This window comes from Carassius carassius, chromosome 24 (assembly GCF_963082965.1).
Source record: "Carassius carassius chromosome 24, fCarCar2.1, whole genome shotgun sequence".
Classification (NCBI taxonomy): domain Eukaryota; kingdom Metazoa; phylum Chordata; class Actinopteri; order Cypriniformes; family Cyprinidae; genus Carassius; species Carassius carassius.
In genome coordinates this window covers 16,299,659-16,316,296 of record NC_081778.1, presented here as the reverse complement: position 1 = coordinate 16,316,296, position 16,638 = coordinate 16,299,659, and the positions used below count along the sequence as shown (strand labels likewise).

The 16,638-nt window shown below is 39.5% G+C and overlaps 1 protein-coding gene across 2 annotated transcripts in view; it reads left to right on the top strand.

The window, feature by feature from the left end:
* LOC132102969 (phospholipid-transporting ATPase ID-like) overlaps positions 1–14,037 on the top strand; it is a 42,999-nt gene extending 28,962 nt beyond the window's left edge. For both annotated transcript variants that reach the window (XM_059507729.1, XM_059507728.1), the window contains 12 exons: positions 105–269; positions 352–463; positions 569–674; positions 769–997; positions 1,950–2,133; positions 8,068–8,291; positions 8,489–8,572; positions 8,667–8,912; positions 9,025–9,163; positions 9,386–9,516; positions 9,998–10,486; positions 12,874–14,037. In XM_059507729.1, the coding sequence (XP_059363712.1) occupies positions 105–269; positions 352–463; positions 569–674; positions 769–997; positions 1,950–2,133; positions 8,068–8,291; positions 8,489–8,572; positions 8,667–8,912; positions 9,025–9,163; positions 9,386–9,516; positions 9,998–10,486; positions 12,874–12,972 (2,208 nt within the window). In that variant the 3' untranslated portion in view covers positions 12,973–14,037. The remainder of the gene's footprint in view (positions 1–104; positions 270–351; positions 464–568; positions 675–768; positions 998–1,949; positions 2,134–8,067; positions 8,292–8,488; positions 8,573–8,666; positions 8,913–9,024; positions 9,164–9,385; positions 9,517–9,997; positions 10,487–12,873) is intronic.
* The last annotated feature ends 2,601 nt before the right edge of the window (positions 14,038–16,638 follow it).

Sequence of the window (16,638 nt, the reverse complement as noted above, 5' to 3'; positions counted from 1 at the left end):
ATAGTTTATCTATCATATGCAATGGTTCTCAAAACAAAATAAAACCCATAAATAATTGTATTAAAAAGTGCTAGGATCATGAGCTGATGTTGGGATATGTGTAGGAGTATGCAGGTGATGGCTTACGGACGCTCGCAGTGGCCTATCGGGATCTGTCTGAGGAGCAGTGGGAGGCGTGGGCAGAGCGTTTCCACGGAGCTGATAAAGCCACAGACTGCAGAGACGACCGGCTGTCAGCAGCCTATGAGGAGATCGAACAGGACATGATGGTGTGTTTGTGTGTCAAGTTCCTTTTGTTTTGTTTCCTTAGTCTTCTTGTTAATAATATGAAATATTTAATACGTGTTACAGCTGTTGGGGGCCACAGCTGTAGAAGATAAATTGCAAGACGGGGTTCCTGAGACCATTGCTATTCTCTCACTGGCTAACATCAAGGTCTGGGTGCTTACTGGAGACAAACAGGGTAAGATCTGCATCAAAATCAAAAGTCATGTGGCTTGGCCACAGCTGTTACCATTTACTTAACACGACTACAACTTAAGCGTGTATTTTTCACCTTCTGTGACAGAGACTGCAGTGAATATTGGTTATTCCTGTAAGATGCTGACAGATGACATGACAGAGATCTTCATTGTTAATGGACACACTGTCCAAAGCGTACGTGAAGAACTGAGGTACAATGCTGATGTTTCCATTCATCAAATTCATCAACCCATGAAGGTTTTCAGGAAAGACCTTTTCATTTTCTCTTCCTCTTTATGTTTTTAGGAAATCAAGAGAGCGAATGCTGGAGTCGGCGCGCACCAGAGATGGAGGGAAGGAAGTTGAAGCTCAGGGATGGGGTGGTGCTTGTGCCTTTGGAAATGGATGTGGAGCTGGTGGTGCTTCTAACTGGGTCCCTAATGAGAGTAAATGTTCGCCTCCTCAGGCTCCGCCCTCCTCCTTCCTGGAGTCAATCAGTGGAGAGTTCGCCCTCATCATCAGTGGACACAGCTTGGTGAGTGGGAGCAGCATTCAGGAGCCTGACTGAAAGGAATTAATTTCATTCATGCTCTTCGGTTTCGTTAAAGGGTTATGAGTTTAGTGCATTCAGTGTTATTTTCGGATTATTATGAATTAATATTTATTATTATGATTTCAATTACTATTTAATCAAGATGCCTTCAAAGGAGATACTGAAGATGATCATGACCAATGTCCATCAGATATGTAGATTGATATCTAAAAGTTTGTCAATTTTTTTATTCTCATTAAAATTCAAATATTAAGACTGGTTAAAATAACAACAATAAAAACAACTAGCTAGGTTAGTTATTTTCTTTCAAAGTATATAAATATTGCTATCAGTTCATACTGCTGTTAAAGTCGGTGCAATGAGACCAGATTTCTGGTTTGGTCAGGTGACATTGTCATTTTGATTAGTTTTTTACATTTCTGTTTCAGTAGCTTTAAGTTTAAGCTGACAATGACAACACTCATTTTGTTCAGAAAAATCTGAATGATGAAGTTTTTAAATATGAAATTAATGGTATTCATTTCATTTGATTGAAGACCCTGGTGTTATGTGGTTCAAGCTGGTCTGACCAAGCTGGTGTTTTGCTGGTTGTCGGTGCCCAAAACCCCTCTAGATCCAAGTGTCAGTTGCATAAACATACAGTAGACACTATAGTTTCTTAAGAACTAGTTTGACTAACTAGCACTTATCCAAGTGGTAATCGATCTTACTTTTTTTGGATTGAAATTAGACCAGTCTTTATTTTTATATAACTGATTTAAAAAAGTTATGACCAGTCTTACAGAAAAAAAATGGATTACTAATACTAGTCTAAGCAGTTTATGCAAGTGGCCACTGATTGACCAGTCAAGACCAGAGAACCATCTTAGTCTGGTAAAAGCAAGTTTTTTTCAACAGCGATATTAAGAAATATTTTCCTGTCTCTGTTAACCAGGCTCATGCTTTGGAAGCGGATATGGAGCGTGAGTTTTTGGAGACGGCGTGTGCTTGTCGAGCAGTGATCTGCTGCAGAGTGACTCCTCTTCAGAAAGCTCTGGTGGTGGAACTGGTTAAACGACATAAGAAAGCTGTCACACTCGCCATCGGAGATGGAGCCAATGACGTCAGCATGATAAAGAGTAAGAGAAAGAGGGCAATGTTCAACACTGTTTATTCTTGTTATGGCAAAGCTGAATATACTGTAGGTTCGAAAGAACAGCACGTATTCGAAATAGAACATTTTTGTGAAAATGTAAAAGTACAAGTTTTTTGTTTAATATATCACTGCTGAAGCTTTGATGCATTTAATGAGTACATGTATTTTCTTAATTTTTTTTTACAAAATTAATAAATCCTGTCTGACCCCAAACTTTTGAACTGTAGTGTATATTATAGTAATGTAGTAATTATTATTAATTTAATTTTGGAACTTGAGTTTATTCAGCTTATTTTGTAGTAATTTTTAATTTCATTCAGTTAGGCTCACATATTCAGAGTTGCCTTCTGTGAGGAACAAGGAAACGAAGAATTATCTTTAATTATCCACTGGAGGTACCACACAGGGTAGCCAGTACACACGTAGCACAATGATGTTAAGAACCAAAAAACAGACTTCACAGACTGGGGCTAAATGCACAGGGTAATTGGGAAGACACAGGTATATTGGATGACTAATTAAATTAAACATGGACAGGAATGACACCAAAATAGGCAACACTAGAACAGAAACAGGGGCATAGACATAGACAGTCCAGAATCCTGAAGTAAAGTGTGGTGTATGTACAATATTCAGCCACAATCTTTTCTTTTGGTTACTCTTGGAACTATGAGAGGATGAAATGTAAGGCTTTTTGAGGCAAACAACTCAAGACAAAAACATTCTGGGTTTCTTTTTTAGCTTAAGCAAAGGTGCCCATGAGAAACCAAATTATTGATATTCAGTCAGTTGGTTTAGTTTGCTATTGTTACATGTGGTTTCTTCATTTTCATTAACTGAGCAGAACATCTCAGAACTGTGTTGGTGGGCTCTCACGGTGTCACAACTAAATTTCAAAAGGCTCCTGCGATTATGGATAAGAACGAGATGTGGAGGATGTGGTTTTTATCTAAATCTCTTTACACCATCCTGTGCCGTCCTATTCCATATATTTACAAGCACACACACACACACACACACACAAACACACACACACATGTTCTTGCCCATGTAATTAGCAATGTTTCATCTTCTGTTTGTTTAATGCTGTGGGTGTTTGCAGATTATTTGACAGTGGAACTGGTGTGAAGAACAAATCTTTTTCACTGATTTAAATCATTTTGGACTTCCCCAAATCTATGGTTTTAGTCTAAGGAATGTTTATTAGTTTAGCTTAACCTGCAACTGAACTTGAGCAGCACTAAGACAACTGATACCCAAGAACAGGGGATTTCAAACTGGTCTCCAGGGACTGTCTGGGGAACTGAAGTGGGTGGAAACATGAGGGAAAAAAATTAATGTAATGTATTTTTAGGGGTTTCAAAGTTTATTTGTTAACTTGAGGTATTCAGTACATCTTTTACACATTTAATATGTGTGTTTGTATATATATATATATATATATATATATATATATATATATAAACAAATTACAATACTTCATAAAACCAATAAAAAATATTTTTTTTTGTGAATTGTTGGCCTTCTGGAAAGTATGTTCGTTTACTGTTCATGTACTCAATACTTGAATGTATGGGCTCCTTTTACTTGAATTACTGCTTCAATTCAGCGTGGGATGGAGGTGATCAGTTTGTGGCACTGCTGAGGTGGTCTGGAAGCCCAGGTTTTTTTGACAGTGGCCTTCAACTCATCTGCATTATTTGGTCTCTTGTTTCTCATTTTCCTCTTGACATTCCCCTATAGATTCTCTGTGGGGATAAGGTCTGGTGAGTTTGCTGGCCAGTCAAGCACACCAACAGCATGGTCCTTTAACCAACGTTTGGTGCTTTTGGTTAAAAGAACCAAAGACTTAAACTACTTCAAGGGTTAGTTCACCCAATAAACAAAATTATGTCATTAATAACTTACCCTCATGTCGTTCCAAACCCGTAAGACCTCCGTTTATCTTTGGAACACAGTTTAAGATATTTTAGATTTAGTCCGAGAGCTCTCAGTCCCTCCATTGAAACTGTGTGTACGGTATACTGTCCATGTCCAGAAAGGTAAGAAAAACATCATCAAAGTAGTCCATGTGACATCAGAGGGTCAGTTAGAATATTTTGAAGCATCGAAAATACATTTTGGTCCAAAAATAACAAAAACTACGACTTTATTCAGCATTGTCTTCTCTTCCGTGTCTGTTGTGAGCACGTTCAAGTGTAGTGATATCCGGTTCGCAAATGAATCATTCGATGTAACTGCTGTGAAGAGAGAACTGAAGATGAACACAGAGCTAACCCTTTCAGTCTGTGTGCATTGAATTTATTTAATACACGAGTTTCACAATTTGAGTTGAATTACTGAAGTAAATTAACTTTTCCACAACATTCTAATTTATTGATATGCACCTGTGTATAAATATACAGTATATATATATATATATATATATATATATATATATATATATATATATATATATATATATACAACCCGAATTCCGGAAAAGTTGGGACGTTTTTTAAATTTTAATAAAATGGAAACTAAAGGAATTTCAAATCACATGAGCCAATATTTTATTCACAATAGAACATAGATAACGTAGCAAATGTTTAAACTGAGAAATTTTACACTTTTATCCACTTAATTAGCTCATTTAAAATTTAATACCTGCTACAGGTCTCAAAAAATTTGGCACGGGGGCAACAAATGGCTAAAAAAGCAAGCAGTTTTGAAAAGATTCAGCTGGGAGAACATCTAGTGATTAATTAAGTTAATTGATATCAGGTCTGTAACATGATTAGCTATAAAAGCTTTGTCTTAGAGAAGCAGAGTCTCTCAGAAGTAAAGATGGGCAGAGGCTCTCCAATCTGTGAAAGACTGCGTAAAAAAATTGTGGAAAACTTTAAAAACAATGTTCCTCAACGTCAAATTGCAAAGGCTTTGCAAATCTCATCATCTACAGTGCATAACATCATCAAAAGATTCAGAGAAACTGGAGAAATCTCTGTGCGTAAGGGACAAGGCCGGAGACCTTTATTGGATGCCCGTGGTCTTCGGGCTCTCAGACGACACTGCATCACTCATCGGCATGATTGTGTCAATGACATTACTAAATGGGCCCAGGAATACTTTCAGAAACCACTGTCGGTAAACACAATCCGCCTAGCCATCAGCAGATGCCAACTAAAGCTCTATCATGCAAAAAGGAAGCCATATGTGAACATGGTCCAGGAGCGCCGTCGTGTCCTGTGGGCCAAGGCTCATTTAAAATGGACTATTTCAAAGTGGAATAGTGTTTTATGGTCAGACGAGTCCAAATTTGACATTCTTGTTGGAAATCACGGACGCCGTGTCCTCCGGGCTAAAGAGGAGGGAGACCTTCCAGCATGTTATCAGCGTTCAGTTCAAAAGCCAGCATCTCTGATGGTATGGGGGTGCATAAGTGCATACGGTATGGGCAGCTTGCATGTTTTGGAAGGCTCTGTGAATGCTGAAAGGTATATAAAGGTTTTAGAGCAACATATGCTTCCCTCCAAACAACGTCTATTTCAGGGAAGGCCTTGTTTATTTCAGCAGGACAATGCAAAACCACATACTGCAGCTATAACAACAGCATGGCTTCGTCGTAGAAGAGTCCGGGTGCTAACCTGGCCTGCCTGCAGTCCAGATCTTTCACCTATAGAGAACATTTGGCGCATCATTAAACGAAAAATACGTCAAAGACGACCACGAACTCTTCAGCAGCTGGAAATCTATATAAGGCAAGAATGGGACCAAATTCCAACAGCAAAACTCCAGCAACTCATAGCCTCAATGCCCAGACGTCTTCAAACTGTTTTGAAAAGAAAAGGAGATGCTACACCATGGTAAACATGCCCCGTCCCAACTATTTTGAGACCTGTAGCAGAAATCAAAATTGAAATGAGCTCATTTTGTGCATAAAATTGTAAACTTTCTCAGTTTAAACATTTGCTATGTTATCTATGTTCTATTGTGAATAAAATATTGGCTCATGTGATTTGAAAGTCTTTTAGTTTTCATTTTATTAAAATTAAAAAAAACGTCCCAACTTTTCCGGAATTCGGGTTGTATATATATATATATATATATATATATATATATATATATAAATATATATATTTTGTGACGAGTCAGCTGCCTCCTCCCTGATTGTCACTGGCACCCCGTCCTAAATCGCCGCCCTTCACCAGGCTCCCGACTGAAGTGGGTGTGTGAGAGGAGGGGCGCTGGACGAGTCAGGGCTGGCGGCGTGTGATGGGGCACACCTGAAGGAAATGGAGCCTCATCACCGCCGCTGTTTAAAAACCCAACAGGCCTCTCCTCGGGAGACCGGTCTCTTCCCCGTGCATGCACACTGGTGTCCTTGTGGGTCCAGGAAGGGTGCGTTGAGGGACTCCCGCGCCACTAGAGACGTGAGCTGCCGCACCCGCAATCTGGGACCAGGATGCCGGGCCGTCCATCCCCTGCCGGCGCCGCGGCCAACGAGAGTGATGCGGCCGCTAGAGGAAGCCGCCGCCCCTCGCGCCCCGGACCGAAGAGGGGAGCGCGTGCGGCCGCCGGACTTCGCCCCTTACCTTGACCCTTCCTCCATGAACACTGCCCGACCTACACAAACCCCGCAGCATGACGAGGACACCAGATTCCCTGTTTATTTTGGACACTCTTCCCCTTTGGCCACTTTTATCCCCTGTTTTATTTGATTTCTGTTAATAAAAGCCTCTCCGAGGCCTGACGCCACGCCCACTGTGTCTGTCTTGTGCTCCTCCCGCCACAGTGGTGGAGAATGCGGGCAAGGCGGAGCCTAGACAGCGCAGTTGGGAAACATCTGGTGACGTCACTCCCTCTCGCTTCCAAACGTTCGTGAGAACCCGGACTGGGACGGAGGAAAACCGGGGACAGCCTCCCAGCCACAAAAGGGGTAAGTGACTTCTCTGTTATTGTCATTTTACCCTGTGGTTTGTTGAGGCTGTCACTAAAACCCGGCTTCTCTGTCCCTGTTCCGGCGCGCTGCGAGAGGGAGGCCCGCCGGGAGAGGAATCCCAGCCCACTCCGACCGTTTGGAGCCTGGTTGAGGATGGTAGCACTCCCGTGTGGGCGGTGCCCTGATGACGGGGATGTCGCTTCGGAGGGGGAATGTGACGAGTCAGCTGCCTCCTCCCTGATTGTCACCGGCACCCCGTTCTAAATCGCCGCCCTTCACCAGGCTCCCGACTAGAGTGGGTGTGTGAGAGGAGGGGCGCAGGAAGAGTCAGGGCTGTCGGCGTGTGATGGGGCACACCTGAAGGAAATGGAGCCTCATCACCGCCGCTGTTTAAAAGCCCAACGCGCCTCTCCTCGGGAGACCAGTCTCTTCCCCGTGCATGCACACTGGTGTTCTCGTGGGTCCAGGAAGGGTGCGTTGAGGGACTCCCGCGCCACCAGAGACGTGAGCTGCCGGACCCGTGATCCGGATGGGAACCGCACCCGTTTACACGGCCGACGGGCCAGGATGCCAGGCCGTCCATCCCCTACCAGCGCCGCGGCCAACGAGAGTGATGCGGCCGCTAGAGGAAGCCGCCGCCCCCTCGCGCCCCGGACCGAAGAGGGGAGCGCGTGCGGCCACCGGACTCCGCCCCTTACCTGGACCCTTCCTCCATGAACACCTCCTGACCCACACGAACCCCGCAGCACAATGAGGACACCAGATTCCCTGTTTATTTTGGACACTCTTCCCCTTTGGCCACCTTTATCCCGTTTTGTTTGATTTTCTGTTAATAAAAGCCTCTCCAAGGCCTGACGCCACGCCCACTGTGTCTGTCTTGTGCTCCTCCCGCCACAATATATATATAGGTATCATCAAATTACCAAACTACCAAATTAGTTCAAATATTAAATTGAACTGCATTATCTAAAACTGTGTGTTTCTCTTCTTCTGCAGCAGCACATATTGGCGTGGGCATCAGCGGTCAGGAGGGGATCCAGGCTGTGCTGGCATCAGATTACTCCTTTTCCCAGTTTCGCTTCCTGCAGCGACTTCTGCTGGTGCATGGACGCTGGTCCTATCTGCGCATGTGCCGTTTTCTCTGTTACTTCTTCTACAAGAACTTTGCCTTCACTATGGTGCACTTCTGGTTTGGGTTCTTCTGTGGATTCTCAGCGCAGGTGGAACATTTATTCAGAGGCTCTAAAAAAGTTTAGTTTAGCTTACATATTTGATTTTCCCTAAGCCATACTTTAAGTGTAGTTTTAAAAAAATACTGAATGTTGTACATTCTCTAATATAAACAGGTCCTGAGTTACTGGTGTAACATGCATGATGTCATAACTTTGGCTCTGTTTACTGTGATTCTTTCATTTAGACTGTCTACGACCAGTACTTCATCACTCTATACAATATCGTATACACATCCCTGCCTGTATTGGCCATGGGCATCTTCGATCAGGTAAGAAAAAGATAAAATACTGAATCATTTTTTCTTTACCTTTTATAAAAAAAAATAAAAAACGTACTCTTACCTCAATCCTCGTCTATCTCAGGATGTTCCAGAACAGAGGAGTCTGGAGTATCCGAAGCTGTATGAGCCGGGTCAGCTGAACTTGTTATTTAACAAGCGAGAGTTCTTCATCTGCATCGCGCAGGGAATCTACACATCCGTGATTCTCTTCTTCATTCCGTACGGCGTTCTTTCTCACGCCACACAGAGCAATGGAGTCCCACTGGCAGACTATCAAACCTTTGCAGTAACTACAGCAACAGCCCTTGTCATCGTTGTCAGCGTCCAAGTGAGTCCAATATTAAACATTAGCATATAGTGCTTGTTGCTTTATATATGGTTTGCGTTTATTTTTTGTATAAGGTTTTGTATAGCCCAAGCTTTTTGCTATTTGTTTATAGATTGCTCTGGACACGGGTTATTGGACGGCTATAAATCACTTCTTTATATGGGGCTCTTTGGGTACATACTTCACTATCCTTTTCGCTATGCACTCCAGCATTCTGTTCAATATCTTCCCCAAGCAGTTCCATTTCCTTGGTGAGTCAGCACTTTGGCCCAACTGTGTGGCTGCCATCTTAAATAGAAACCCACATTTGATAATGTTTTTACAGTATTTGTGACGAGGTATATCAGGTATAACATCTGCAAATGCAGACAGCATATATATATTTGATTTAAATGTGTGTTACATAGTAGTATAAATATGTGTGGCTTATTTTATTTATTTTTTTGTGCATGCTATGTGTTCATTAACCACAGGAAGTGCTCATAACACACTCGGGCAGCCAGTGGTGTGGTTAACTATTGCTCTGGCTACCATCATCTGCATTGCTCCAGTCCTTGCTTTCCGCTTTCTCAAACTGGACCTTAAACCTCAGCTCTCAGATACCGTAAGTTTGTGTTTGACCTTAGTTTGTTTGTCCTAAATTGCACACCATCTTTGAATTATTATTATAACTGTTATTTATCCTTGTTCAATCAAACATTCAGTATCACACAGTAAAAACAAGAATTAAACAAAACTTTAATTATATTAGACAAAACTTAGACAAAACAAGAATTGAGTATGTATACGTAGTGTATGTGTGTGTGTGTGTATATATATATATATATAAATAATATAACTTATACATATGAGATAAGTGCCTTTATTTATATGAATTTATTTTAAATACATTATAAATGTTTAAATGGTCCCAAGCATTGATCAATGACAATGAGATAGTTATGGTTGGTTGATTATTGCATATTCCTATTCATAGCATAGATTATATTTGTTTCACATCAGTAAGTTTGACACATTTGTTAGTTTCTGGTTATCCCCTCACACTCATCCCCACCCTTTATTATTTTCTCACCGTCTTTCTGCAGGTGCGCTACACTCAACTTGTGCTGCAGAAAAAGCAAAAGCCTTGTGGTCGTGTGGGTCGTGGAGTGGGCGGAGCTGGAGTAGCCAGTGGCAGTGCTCTTGGTCGCTTGGGGCGAGGTGGATCTCGACGCTCCGGTTATGCATTTTCGCATCAGGAGGGCTTCGGCGAGCTGATCACATCAGGAAAAAATATGTGCATGAGCTCGCTGGCTCTCGCCTCATTCGCCTCTCGCCACAGCAGCAATTTGATCGATACCCTTCGCAGGAAAAAACACGCAAACAGCACTGGTATGCAGAACACCCCGCCCACTGGAGAAGACAGTGCCGCCTCCTCTCAAGCCCCTCCCCTTTCCACATCTTCCTCAGCAGCAGGCAAGGCAGGACAAGCATGTTATGAATACGTCCTCACTCACAGCCCTGATGATATCGCTCTCAGTGTTTTTAGGTGTCCTGAAAGAGAGGTTGGGGAATATAGTACAGGAACTGTGCAGGTAAATATACATCAGAAATCAAGTTCAAGCACAAACTGTATACTATCGGGGTAGAATTGTTGCATTATTCCAATTAAATAGATTATGATCCACAAATAAATGTAAAGAGATTAACAAAAAACATATTGACAAATAAATAGAATGAGATCCACAAATAAATCTTAGAGTTTCACAAACATTAATTCCACAAATAAATGAAATGATGATCATATTCACAAATACATTTTTATGTCTCAAACACAACTTTTCCTGCCATTCATTTGTGAGTCACATCCTGCACATTAGTAGAGTGCTGCACGCTTTTGTGGATCGCTTGCTGTGCATTTGTGGATTTTGAAACATTTCATGCGTCAAGATGCTGACAATCAACAAATGCATGGACTCCACCCACCATCTACTTAAGCCAATCAGATAACGGCCACACACCCCTGAACAATAATAGCACGTTCTCGTTATAACCAATCACATTTTGCTTTACAATCATGGCAATCTCTTCCTGAAATAACTTCAATCATAATATGCCTTTGCTCAAATAGGAAATACAATTTGATACAGTAAAAGATGTTTACAATTTTATTTAGTAAGATCATTAGACTGTGTATCAAGCAAAGCCACAGAATATTTTACATACCTTTGAAAATGACAGAAAACCATCGCTTTAAATTCTATACTGGATACAAACGCATTATGAAAGCTTCATTCAAGATGGAAAGAAAAGCATCAATAAGTAACTGACTAATAAATTACTGGATTCAACCTCATGAATAACATGCAAGTTTGTGTAAAAGGTTAAATTGCCGTCACATAACAGCCAACACAACAGCGTTTTCCAGTTTTTTGGTGAAGCAGTTTGGATGAGATGGATATGGATATGAGTAGCTACAGTATGTGGATCTAACGTTGAATATAGCATTGTACTGTAAATTATATTTTCAAACATTAATTAAGAGTATTACAAAGTTATTGCCATTGTTTGTGCAAGTAAACATAAACAAATATAGGCTGTTATACAACACTGGGCAGAGGGTTGAATCTGTAGGAGAACAAAAACTAATTTTGTGGATTGAAAGAAAAAGAACATTTCCCCCAGGGAGAAAATGGAAGGAAGCAGAACTATTAAAAACACTTTCATTTCTCACTTTTACATAGTAGTGGTCTCAGCTCAGTTCCCTAATAATTAAGAAAACTATGTTGCTTATATTGTTCTGTATACATTAGTTCAGATGTTTTATAAAAATATATTAATAGATTTATTCAACAAAAGTATTACATTGATCAAAAATGACAGAAAATACGGTTATAAGACATATCTTTTTCAAATAAATGCTGTTCTTTGAACTTTCGTTCATCAAAGAATACTGGAAAGAAATGTATCACAGTTTCCATAAGTAGCACAAATCTGTTTTCAAAACTGATAAAAATAAGCTTTGCAAACTCTAAAATATAAATTACATTTTAAATTATATTTAAATAGAAAATTGTTATTTTAAATTGTTAGAATAGTCACAATATTCTGTCTATACTGTATATTTGATTAAATGAATGCAGCCTTGTTAACCATAAGAAACTCAAAACAATAAAAAATAAATATCTTACAAATCAGCGTTTTTAATAATTATTATTAATCCACAATATACAAATCAATGACTTTATTATTAACCATTGAATTTCAATGGTTATTTAAATGTTTCAAATCTGAAATCTTAGCTGTTTCACATTTTTTTCCCCATCTTTACTGATTTGCATGTTTTTCAGTACCTGTTCTTTGGACATATATCTCACACAGTGGCAAAGTTTCTTTTCTTTTTTTTTGTGATATCTATAAATGTTTAGCTTGACTATGGGATAGGACAGCAGCTGTTGTTGACACACTGTTGAACAGAAAAAGTATAGCTGTGGTTGCAAGGGGGAATTTAGGGCAAACTACAGTAAATTTGCGGAATAATTTGTAAATTAGTACGCTATTTAATTAAAAAAATAAGTTATGAGCACAAATTATTTATTATTATTTCCTCTGACATTACATTATTACTCTCTTAAATGCAAAGGGGAAAAAATCCTTAAATCCATGTTCTCCCGAAAAAAAAATCTTTTTGATTAATACTTGAGAAAAATTGGAATTTAAAGAAATCTTTTTCTGTAGAGTGTCAGTTACTCACCCTTATGTCATTCCAAACTTGTATGACTTATAAGTCAATGTTTGGTTTTCAACATTGCTCAAAATATATTTTTTTGTGTTCTGCAAAAGAAAGAAAGTCATTTTGGGTTTGTAATAACATGAGGTTGAGTAAATGACGACAAATGTTTTTTTTTCACATTTATACTAGTGTAGATCATATCACTGTATGTTTTCTATTGTTTAGTAGTCCTTTCATACTTTCTTCTAGGAAGCACCGTTTGTGTGGAAGGGAACCGGAGCTCGTATCAATGGTGCCAGCAGTCCTGGACCACCTCCTATAGCAGAAGAAACTTCCAGTGGCGAGTGATAGATAGATGGTCCAACTGGAATTCTTCACGGGGATGCTCACACCTTATGACATGTGCTCATGTTTCTGTCTGAGGACATGTGCAGAAAAGACAGCGCCCCAGACAGTATGGGAGTAAACACATGCTAGAACTGAAACACAAATGGAAATGAATGAAGAATTGTGCATACAGAAAGCAAAAGAACTGTGCTTATTATCAGATTTCCTGTCAGTGAGGAGGACAGATATAATGTTATTTGACTGGTTATGACTGAGTTTTCCACTCTAGCCAAGTTATCAAACAACAAACCACTAAATAGCGTTGCCAAGGCTAAAATTTAATTGACTATCCAAATAGCTTATGTTAATTGTTCTCACAGGCTAAATTACATTTTATGTTAAACTTACATGTATCGTAATATTCATTTGTTTTTAATTTGGAGACAAAAATATCTGAAATGTATACTTTAAAGCATTTCTGTCTCATATTTTACTATTACTTTAGCAATACATATCACAATATATTAATACACTGCACATGAACAGTTTCAAGTAAGAGTTGTACAAATATTACTGATAGCTAAATGACCTGAAGTATCAGGTGTTTTTGTTCATGTTTTTGTATTCACATTGGGTTGTTCAGTGTCTGATTTTGTTCATTTGAAATCTCTGTCAGGTCAAGGATTGTCTGTGTGGTTTATCTTTTCTTCCGTTTTTTTAATCTCTTAGTGACTTTCTTGTGGTCTCGGACCGTTTTGTCAGCATATTGTTTTGCTGAGTCAGCTTTTTGTGTTTTGTTCCTCAGAAGTTAATAGTGCGTTTAGTGAGTTTAGGCAAGTGAACTTTCTTATGTACTGTTAGAGAAGGCTAGAGATTTTCTGTTTTTCCCCACTGCTGAAAATAGCATTAAGATGCATTTGGTTCTGTGATAAAACACTATAGTTCTCAGTGAGAACGTAATTCTGCTGGATGAACCCGTTCTTTCTCATCCATTTCTTTGCACCATGTTGGTGCTGCAACCCTGACTGCTTGACATATGCTGCGTTTCCACCGAAATTACCCGGAACAATTGTACCAGGAACTTTTTTCCCCAGGAACTTTTTCCACCCAGACCTGTTGCTTTCTACATTTCCATTTTTATTAGGCAAATAGTCTGGTGACATAGATCTGCGCGCGTTTCTCAATACAAAGTATGCTGATTTTGGACTTGCATCCTTGGTAGTTCAGACTTTGCGCATTCGACTCGGGAGTGTGATGTCCACGATGACGCAAATCCAGTAAATCTGCAAACAGCAGTGTACTTGATAACATCAGTCAGCTCGCCTTGGCTACTGCAATTTTCCTCACTGTACATTTACAATAAAACGAATTATGATATCAAATACCACTGCCTCCTTTCGTTTTCATTTAAACATAATAACAGCTGCAGAAATGTACTTAGTTCAGGGATATGTGTATATACAGCAATTACAATGAAACTAAATATTATATAAATTTGCCTTTTTTATTTTCATTTTAACATATAGATAAATTGAATACATACCAAATATTACCTGTTAGATTTACCCAAAACGAATTATATTTTATGTTTAACCACTAAAGAGACATCAGAGCCAGCGGCACATATCAGAAGGTCTAGCCGAGGTGAGGCTGCTTCTCGGCGGATACATTAGGACAGAGCTCTCGCTGATCGCGTGGAGCTCACCGTCTCCGAGATCGGCGAAACACATTTTTAAACAGGTGCTGTCTTTATGAATAAACCACAGATTTGAGTTTAAACAACTACATTCTCGCCTGAAATAATTTTAAAATTACATTTCATGACACAATAACAGTAATATTTTGAAAATGATCCGAATAAATGGTGGTTGAAATCACAATGCTGCGTGAACTCAAATAATCAGGATGTTTAGCGCCCAAGTCCCGCCCCCGAAAGTTCCGGAACTTTGAAAAAGTACTACCTTGCCAGCAGGGACTTTCTGAGGGGCATATTTTACCCGGAACTTTATTTAGTTCCTGGTTCCTGCTGTGGAAACACACCGAGTACCGGCCCAAAATCCCTAGTTCCTGGGTAAAGTTCCTGCGGTGGAAACACGGCTATAAAGTCCAATTCAACCTCAAACTTTCCTCTACTAGACCTGGAGGGTTAAGGCCTTTGCATTGATCCAGTGAACTGTAATAAATGTGTTTTTACTTTTTTTTTTTTATTTACGTTGGATTAAAATAATTCACATCAGAGTTACCACATGGATTCCACCTTGACCATCATGATCCATAATGTGGCATTCAACAGTGTTTGGATTTAGGTAAATGGGCTAATAAGACTGTAAGCGCAGTGGTGTGTGTGTGTGTGTGTGTGTGTGTGTGTGTGTGTGTGTGTGTGTGTGGTGGTAGTGTTGTTGTGAATGGGTGAGACAGACCAAGAAAGTTTTTAAAGATGTTTGAGAAGATACTGATCTCCAAACTTGCTATGTTCCCTGTATAAGGTAGGCCTAGCTTTCATAATGTTAAATAGGTAACAATGATATGCCTTAAAAGCTAAATGTGTGGGTGTTTTTTTTTATTGTGTATCTCTTTCTTTGCATCAACACATTTATATATTGCAATAAGAGGTTAAAGGTGCAGTAAGTGATTTCTAAGAAACACTGTTGAAAGTGGATCGGACTGAGCACCAAAACACACTTGTAGCCAATCACCTCTAAGGGGCGTGTCCAGTAGTGATGGGGTAGGTGCCTGTGTTGAATAGCATGTTCGGAAATTTGGGGGCGGAGGCAAGATAAGGGTGTGATTATTTTGTGTAGGGGCATGTTTGTTTTGGCGATTTCGGATATCAACAGCATTTCTCAGAAATCGCTTATTGCACCTTTAAAGGTCATTTTAATCTGTTTCAGTGTCTTTGAGCCAAATCCAAATGATCTGTGAAGTAAATAGTATGACCACTCTTGTGAATGGGCCTAGTGAAAAATAAAAAAAAATAGATGTGATTAAATGATTTTAATCAAGTAAAAACCTGATCATGGCTGTGTGTCTAACAATTTTTGAAAGATAAATAATTTACAATGGAATAGTCCTCATTTGCTCATCATCATGTACAATTTGTGAGAAACAAAAGGAGACATTTTGAAGAATTTTTCTGCTCATTTTTTTCCATGCAATGAAAGGGGACTGAAGATGTCAAATGTTTATAAAACACCTTAAAAATGGGCCATATTATACTTATCTCACAAGGGAAATAGTGATGCTCGATTCATTCTGTTGAGTCAGATCTTTTCAATGAATCAGTTCATACAACCCGAATTCCGGAAAAGTTGGGACGTTTTTTAAATTTTAATAAAATGAAAACTAAGGGAATTTCAAATCACATGAGCCAATATTTTATTCACAATAGAACATAGATAACGTAGCAAATGTTTAAACTGAGAAATTTTACACTTTTATCCACTTAATTAGCTCATTTAAAATTTAATGCCTGCTACAGGTCTCAAAAAAGTTGGCACGGGGGCAACAAATGGCTAAAAAAGCAAGCAGTTTTGAAAAGATTCAGCTGGGAGAACATCTAGTGATTAATTAAGTTAATTGATATCAGGTCTGTAACATGATTAGCTATAAAAGCTTTGTCTTAGAGAAGCAGAGTCTCTCAGAAGTAAAGATGGGCAGAGGCTCTCCAATCTGTGAAAGACTGTGTAA